Below are 9,161 nucleotides of genomic sequence, written 5' to 3' on the forward strand. Positions count from 1 at the left end.
TATGAAATACAAGTATGCATTACATTTACGAAATTCGAGATTATATTTGCCATAATCGAGCTGCCCCTACGTTTTAGAAGGTTTAAAAGCAACACATGCTGCTTGATTGTGAGTTGCTGCAAAACATCGACAAGTCTGACTCAGAGCGACACAACCAATATGTTCAGTATCTGTCCCATCAAAGAACATTGAGAATGACAGAGATTTGGTGTGTAGACTCTATATTTGCAACATAATGCTACACTTTACTTGAAAGATATTAAATCATCACCGCAGACAATAAATACCAATACCACCACAGGAACAAAAGGTGTAACAATTGGCTTGAAGCACTAAGTGCTCCAAAAGAAACATCTCATAGTATTTTTTAAGTTGCGCACATATGTTTAAATGGAAGCACTATGTGTCCATTCTTTTCTGGAGCGCCACAGTTTTCTGTTGTCGACTCGAGTCCAGAGACATGCCAGGCCGCTGCTTGGGGAGGAATAGATTTCGCGCCCCTACCGTGGAGGCGGTTGTATCACTGAGCACATTGCGCGATTCTTGTCACGCAAACTGCTGATCTGAGTTTTGTGAAGTGGAGAGGACAGTTCTACATTAGTCTTCGCAATCTATTTGGACGAGCGAGAGGATCCGTTTGCCTGCTCCGTCATCAGATAGAGGACTCAATCTCTGCAGAAGATCCCCAAACTCCCATTGTGTTTGCGTTTCCGTCTGTTTCAGACTGTACACAGGTGGATAGGGGAGATAGAGACAACAGGCATTTTACCTTTATGATTCTGATCAACTTTACATTTATTGGGAGTGTTTATAATACAATAAAGGGAACAGTTCACGGTAGGCAAATTTAAATGTTTTTTTGTAAGAACACAACTATTATGGTTTTGTGGTTGAATCTCTGCCAAGTACTGAGCAGTCTTTGACTTTAAAAAGAAGTTCCAATTCAAAGGCACACAGCAAAACAAACGTTTCATTCATGTACATGACTGCTGCTAGATTTGAAACCATTGTTACCCATGACCTCCAAAAAAATAATATCTACACACAGAAACGCAAATCTTCACATTTAACCCTCCTGTCCATGCTTTGGAAGGAGTCGAATCTGATAACTTTTACTTCATTCACGATCATAAAACAATGTGTGTTTTGTACATTTGATTGCTTAAAAACGATATCCTCACTTAGAACTTTGAACATAAAATGCTGATCACGCGGGACTTTCTCATCCTGAGTTTTGAGGGGTTTAGTCTCAAGCTTTGGTAAACCCTAGACAGGGGTGTCAAACTCAAAGTACACAGTGGGCCAATCATTTAAAAAATGGGCACTAGTCGAGGGCCGGACTGCGTTCAATGTTGTAAAGCAAACTTATTGAAAATGAACTTATTGCACATATTATAACCTGGAACTAACAAAGCTTAAATTATTGCCTATAAAACAACATTAAACATTAAATACTCAGTTGCATTCCGATATCTCTTGATGGCTTCTATGCTGCAGAGTCTTCTTCTGATTACTTTTCCCACAGGCCAACACGCTTCAACAAAACTATTCCCTCAAAGAAAAAACAAACATGCTCCTGTTGTCGTGAGAGAAAAAGTGGAGAGGGAAACATCCCTTTAACTTCAGGTTGCTGCTTCTGTGACTGTGTCAAGCAGATACTTGGATCTCATCTGGTGCAAGGTCATCAACTCTTTGGGGTCAGGTTCTGAGCTGAGGCAGACCCTCAGGATTGAGTGAAGGTGAGCGTGCGCAATATCACCGGCGGGCCGAGATCTAAGGGTAGTAAGTTAGAAATGCTCCTGCGGGCCGGAATGAAATCCACCAATGGCCCTGATGTTGGCCCGGCGCGTGTTGAGTTTGACACATGTGGCCCTAGAGTCTGGGTGTTTTCCGATTCAAAAAAAACCTCCACAGGAGAATGGAATAGTGTAACCCCTAGATTAATGTTTTCATCAACTTACACACAAAACGAGTGTTGTCTGTCTAAGTGTAACCAGCAGTTAAGACCCGACCCGTTCAGAATTTGCCCAGCAACACCAAAGGTAAGGGGGAGACACAGACACGACAGGAGGGTTGAAAACAAACTTCTCACCTCATCGTGGTTTCTTACCAGAGAGGAAGGATATCTCGCTGATGAGCAGCCATCCCCGAATCCCAAAAAGCGAAGTAGAATTTGCGAGAGGAGGGATCTGAGCGGGCCCGGCCGCCCAGCGGGGGGTAGATGGGTGAGAGAGGGGTCCTTCAGATGCGGCCAGTGGGCACGGGCCAGCTGTGAGGGCCGCAGACCGACGGCTTGCAGGATGCTGGGCTTAAAGAGACACTCCAACTTTGCGAAGACCTCGCACGCCCTGAGTGTGGCGGGTTGTTGCTGTGCACACTAGAGGAGGAAGATTGAGAAAGAGAAAGAGGAAGAGTTAGGCTTTAGTATATATCTACACACCTGAATGAATCGAGCCTAGAATGCATATTTGTATATACAATTGTTGTATCTGATTGGTGTGTTTTTGGAATCTTAAAGGTGGGGAAAAAATACTGCCACTTCCTTACAGAGCCCCCTCCTTCCCAACACACACTGAACGTGCACATGACCAATGAGGTGCACGAGATAAGTTTGTGCACATATGGAAGGCTGAACGGCAGGTAGGTCCAATCCAGTTATTTTAGCCGGTGCCGGCTCGAGATGATTGGGTCGTCAAGCTTTTCTTACAGGTACACTACTGCTTCCACAGATGACATTTTTTTTTATGGATTTTGCTGCTCAAAGCACTTATAGGGGACTTATCATGCAAAATGCACTTTTGTACGTCTTCTATACATGAATATGTGTCCCCGGTGTTCCAGGGAACTCACCAAGTGTCAGAAAACACAACCCCCTCTATTTTCCTCCATACCCAAATCTCTTAAAAAGGGGCTGCAACGGATCTGATACAGACTGATCCAGATTTGAACACTTCTATGACGTCACAGAAGTGGCGCTACGGCTATTGGGCCAACTCCACCAATCAGGAGGAGACAGCCACGGACATTGCCGTTGGAAAGCGCTGGAGACGCTGTAGTACATATGCCAGGCCTGTAGATGGTGCTGTTCTCACAGAATCAGCCCATCCAAAGACAGTGTTAAATTGAGCGAAATGAGGAATGGCTAAAATGCATGATCTGTTTGATATTTTGAAAAATAAAAAGTATAAATATGCCTTATATAGGTATGGTCCTACACTATATTATTCAAATATAGCATGATAGCAATGAATATCTGAAGTGGACCTATTGGGATGTTAAGAGCATTCCATGGAATATAACAAAAAGTGTATCTCGAGCCGGTTTCTCAAACTTACCTACCCCACCTTTAATGTGTGCATATGTATAAATGTGTCTTTTGATTGTGTGTATATAGGATACACATTTTTATACATATTTGTATTTTTGTATTCGGGATTGTTGGAAACGGTATTTCGATCTCTCGGTCTGTTCACACAAACTGAAAGATTGACAATAAAGTTGATTTTGACTTTGATGCAAACAAGTGACCAACTCAGGGGAGATAGGGCTCTAATCACTCATACTTCCTGGAAACACAAAGAGATTAAATTAACTCACAACAATTAATGACACATTTTCCTCCCGTTTCAACCGTAATTGCTTTGGCACGACTCAGAGCTGAGCAAGAATACAAGTTAGACACAGGAGGGGGAAAAGAAAACGATGACAGAAGACCGATGGAGGAGAGCAGATGATACATCTTTACAAGCAGAGAAAGGCCAAAGAGAGAGGAATCCATAAAAGCTGATGTACGAGGCGTCATCGTGGCTGGAGGGAGGAGGAAGAGGGAGTTAAACAAGCAAGAGGTCAAAACTGTAGATCTCAGAGATGGGAAGGTAAGGAGGAGGTGGGAGGTTGTTTCAACACACACACACACACACACACACACACACACACACACACACACACACACACACACACACACACACACACACACACACACACACACACACACAGGTCTATTAAGTCGACAGAACTAGAGTGATGGAGTAATGCACTGCTCCTTCAGGGGAAACAGCTCCAATGACCTGCCCAAAACTTAATTTGAGAACATAATGCTGCATTAGTTATGTTTCACTTGTTTCATCGTAAATCTAACGTACATTATGAGCTTCCTCTGATCTTTCTGTTTCCCCTAGCTTTCACTTGCGCTTACAATGAAAAGTTACATAAATTCCCAGAGGACAGAACCTGATCTTTACAAAAGGCAAATCAGAGGGTGCCCAGTGTGGTAAAGGTCCTGCAGGAAGTGTAAGTCATGCAACAGAAGGTCAGAGAGCAGGGTTCCCTTTGGGAGCGTGATTAGGTGAAAGTTTAGGAACTACAGACACAGGTCAAGCCTGAATTAGCTTCAGGTTCCCACTCTGTATTTACTTGACCCGTGTGTCCGACATATCCGCTCTGCCAGGCCAGCATAACGGTGTGTGTCAGCTGAGGTTAGTGAGGGAAACCACAGGGGAAAAGGCAGGAAAAACAGGATAAGGGAATACCGCAGGGAACCATTTCAAAAGGTAACTGAGAAACACTGGAATAACAATGAATGTGCAAAGACAAAAAAAGAGCTGAGGAAACATTTTAGAAATGTTGGATCGCAGTCAAAACCAAAAGCCACAGAGATTACATGTCACACTGACTAGGGGACTGTTTAATATGTATAGGACAAATCCCACCCTAACCGACATTCCTACCCGCATCCAACGAGACAACAGTTATAACTCAAACTGGGTTGCTTCATATTATCGTTCCCCCTCTGTTGCTCCACAAACTAACCCCAAAAGCCACACAAACAAAACTGTGATGCAACGCGGTGGACCCAGACGCACTGTCCCATGGTAAACAATGGCACATTCAAACTAATTAAATGGCTGCAGAGCTTTTCCAGCCAGAGTGTTGCTTTCTGACGAGATGGCAGCCCATAACTCTGCGCTGGAGTTCGTCTGAGAGGCCGTCGAGCTGTGCGAATTGCAAAGGAGTTTCATCAGATGCGGAAAGAAACTCAGCCTAATGTCCTGCCATAAACTCAATTAATTAACCAAATTAAGGTAGTCATTATAAAAGGTCTTTGTCTGCATACTTGTCTTCACGTAACATATGGTTATCATTAACAAGGTCTCATTTTCAAACATAAAAGGAGTTATAAAGTTCAATATAATCAGCCGCACTTCTTTAATATGCAGATTTATGCATCAAGCTGCTCTAAAATCTAATCATCTCGTCTAGGGGGAGGCAATCTTATTTACACAGGACCTTATTACAATCAGAGGTCAAAGAAAAGGAGAAAGTGTAAGACTGGAACAAGAAAAGTTGACATTATGAACAGTTCTTGTTCTCTGAGATTAGTTTTGCTTCGAGTGGATGGTTCACCGTTTTGATGCAAGCTGTAAAAATGGAAAGAAAATAATACAATGCAACTAAGACCCCATTTACACGGGAGCGCAAACTCAAAAAAGTCTTCCGTTCACACGCATTCGGTCATTTAACGTGTCCGTTCACACGAGACCACTGGAAACGCTGTAGTACATATGCCGGGCCTGTAAGTGGCGCTGTACTTCTGCCACAAAATACACCAAAAGCAGCAAAGAAGACCACCGAGCATGGTTGCCATGGTTGCCCTTCTGTTTATGCCCCGCGGTAGATTTAGCAACATGTTGTTCATGTAATTCTCCATGTCCACTTGTTGCTGATGGTTGTGGTAGAGGAGCTGTAGATTTTGCACTAACATCTGTAGCATGGTCAGTAGCAGTAGCAGTAGCACTAGCAGTAGCTACTGACAGTAGCTACTGCTAGTGCTCCAGCAGTGAGCAGCAGAGGTGGGGCTATGGCTTCATCGTTATCAGAAAATGATCGTATAGAGGCGTACACATGGAGCCGTTTGGCCCCCCAGAGCGTTCCGTTTGCAGATCTATCCACCTTGGGACCCGTTATCGTTTGCGGGGTCCGTTTCCGCGGTTCCGTTACGGCCTCGTGTGAACGAACGGGCTATACGCGAGAGAAAAGTAGCGGATAAAACCTGTTTTGTTCCCGTGTAAACACCGCCTAAACTACTTGTAGATTAATCAGTGATTTTCCATTTTTAAAAAGATACAGTATGTGTCTTAACTACAAGGCCAGAGACAGTGTTTTTGGATCAATGTCACAGACAAAACAATCCAATGGGATAACAATGTCCTGCATAACACTCTTACATTCATTTACACACAACACCAAATTTAGATTGGGTTTAGATGAGACTGATTGTGAACACTTGAGTCTGTAGATTCTGCATTATCTGTTAATTGTGGACAAATTGAGTTGCCTTGCAATTTATATTAGAGGATATTTTTTAAAAGAAATCTTAGGACACAGAGAGGAAACTTTATCCTGGATGAGATCTCTGACAGTGATTGATTTACAGGCAGCTCCACACTGTGAGACTGCAGTGGGGTTACAATGTCCTGCATAACCCTCTCTCATTTGTTTACACAAACAACAAAGCATGACACAAACTCTCACTGCCTACCTGCATGTTGTTGAAGAGGCGTGGTTTCTCAAAGTCGAACTCAATGTCCACGCTGCCTTGCCCGAGGGCTTCCCGGCTCCAGCCCAGGTAGTCGTACCCGGGCCAGACCCTCAGCTCTTTAGTCTGCATGAAGTCGTCTCCTCCCAGGACGCCGTCGCACAGCTGACCCAGGCCTCCGAACTGCATCCTGCACACACACAGTATAGAGGTAAGCTTCCTGTAAATGTAGGTTTTTCTCAACGTGTTGATCAATGTAGACTGTAATTATTAGGACCGGAATATTGTTCTATCTGGACTCAAGGAATCAGTATTTTAAATTTGAATATTTTTCTCATTTCTGTATAACAATATATCTTAACCCTAACCCTTTTTCCCCCTTTTATTTTCTCTTCAAAATTGTTGAATTTTTGTATCTCTCTCTTACTACTTATATCCTTATAAAGTGTGTATTGTTGCATACATCTTCACCAAAGCTAATACTGTATGTGTGAACCTACATGGCAATAAACCTGATTCTTAAATTTCACCACTTTTGCTTAAGGTCATAACAACTAATGGATTATAGTAGCCATTTATTCAATGCATAAAGTTCAAAGTTAAAAAAACAACACCTGTCGTAAATAATCAAATTTGACATAGCACTTTGACATAGTCCCCCTATATCAATATATACAAATTATACATGGTATTCAACAACTATGTAATCTGTCATGCCAAGATAAATATTTGTTCCCAGATATATAAATATGTGCTCAAGTGGCTCTAACAAGCATCCTATTCTGATGTAAACTAAACCACACTGAGTTACCGTGTAGTTTTGTGCAGGAATAGTGCTGCACTGTGGACCGCCGTCACTTTCTATTTACAAATGTATTCATGTAGAGGCATGCAAAGGTGCATAAATAAGCATATGATATATACATAGATGCACATGCAGGCCCGCACACACCTACTCACACACTGCGAACTACACACATCTGCTACAGATAAGTCTGGATTACATCAAACGTGTTAGCTTACTCGCTAGCAAAACATTTCAGCCCCATTACCCTCACAGCCATGCTCGTGCAGGACCCCCACCAACTCAGAGTTCACCCCTCCTTCACTCCCTGCCAAAACATTACGGCCAGGAAACACGCCTCAAATCCCTGAGCAACTAACAGAAATAACGTCATTCCCTTTCGATTAGGCGGACACTAGAATAAACTTTCAAGGAAGGATTTGGCTGAGCCCCACTTCAGTGCTAACAGATGTGATGAGTGCTGCTGAGGGGAGTTTGATATTCCACTGATCACTCCACAATGTTCACTGTAACCCCTTCTGAATTCTATTTTGGTCACATTTGCATTGTTTCATCTCGCATTTCCATGCAAACAATATCCAAAAGCAGCAATTTCTAGGAATGTATGGAGATGAGATACCGTCTCATACATAGAAATGAAAATGGTGAAACAAAGAGAGGTTGAATATCTTACCCTTGCTCAGTGCTCCCATCATAGGTGGAGTCATTCAGGTAGACAGGCATGCCAGAGAGGTGCATGACGTGACCCACTGGAGCCGTGTAAGCCTTCAAACCATCTGCAGAGAAACATGGACATATTTTCAAGATTATTCATGCTATTGGGAATACAAAAGATATTTTAGTTTTCTATTTAAAAAGACAGACCTGCTGCATCTGAAGCTTTTCATTAGCAGCTTTCCAACTTTAAAGGTCCCCTATTATACTGTTTTTCAAAACTGTATTATAGGTCTCAGATATATATAAAACATGTCTCTGAAGTGATTGGCTCCAAACACCAACCGGATCATTGCAGCATTACCCATAATCCCCTCTGTTTCAGCCCTGTTTCAAAAGTGCTCTGTCTGTTACTTTAGATGAAAATAAGGAGCCCCTCCCCACGCCCCTCTGAGAGAGATTTGGTTCGAAAGAACTCAATGGTGCTCTAGGAGGAGATTCAGGTGATAAGGGTGGGGGGGGGGGGGTTACCTTGGTTGGTGATTGGCTAATGGTTACACAAGCCAACAAATCGTTATGACATCATAAAGTGGCCAAAATCTGTTCAGCTCATTTTCAGACAGGTTTTTATATAAATGGATCAAAAAGAGAGAAGAATCTTTGTTCCCTGAAACTATTCAGAGTCCTTTTCCACAGAAGGGACACAGTTGATGTAGAAAGACAGAGGAAGAGGGGACACATGTTGATGTAGAAGAAGACAGAAGAAGAGGGGACACATGTTATGTAGAAGAGACATGAAGAAGAGGGACACATGTGATGTAGAGAGAGACATGAAGAAAGAGGGGACACATGTTGAGGTAGAAGAACCTGAAGAAGAGGGGACAGCCATTTGTTGTAGAAGAGACATGAAGAAGAGGGACACGTGTGAGTAGAAGAGACATGAAGGAAGTGGATTTTGCATAATAGGTGGACCTTTAAAATCGTCATCGACTGGCACGGGCCAACTGCTGCAGAATGTTTTTTTAAGAATAAACAAACAGAGAGGCTGCTGCCCGGGCCCACAGAGTCCCAGCCAAACATTAACGGTGAAACTGAAGCCTCCCCAACTCCAAATATACAGCAAATCAAGCCCGCTCCCACGAGAGCAGAGGGACGTAAGCGAGCACT

General features: G+C 43.0%; 1 protein-coding gene across 1 annotated transcript in view; it reads right to left on the reverse strand.

Annotated features, from left to right (window-relative positions):
• LOC104965284 (epithelial discoidin domain-containing receptor 1-like) overlaps positions 1-9,161 on the reverse strand; it is a 59,447-nt gene that overhangs the window by 24,897 nt on the left and 25,389 nt on the right. The window contains exons 4-6 of the mRNA XM_010794242.1: positions 8,014-8,116; positions 6,537-6,725; positions 2,245-2,374 (exon numbers count right to left, since the gene is read on the reverse strand). Coding sequence (XP_010792544.1) covers positions 2,245-2,374; positions 6,537-6,725; positions 8,014-8,116 — 422 coding nt within the window. The remainder of the gene's footprint in view (positions 1-2,244; positions 2,375-6,536; positions 6,726-8,013; positions 8,117-9,161) is intronic.

Source organism: Notothenia coriiceps, unplaced genomic scaffold (genome assembly GCF_000735185.1).
Source record: "Notothenia coriiceps isolate Sejong01 unplaced genomic scaffold, NC01 NC01_scaffold00037244, whole genome shotgun sequence".
In the NCBI taxonomy this organism is placed as follows: domain Eukaryota; kingdom Metazoa; phylum Chordata; class Actinopteri; order Perciformes; family Nototheniidae; genus Notothenia; species Notothenia coriiceps.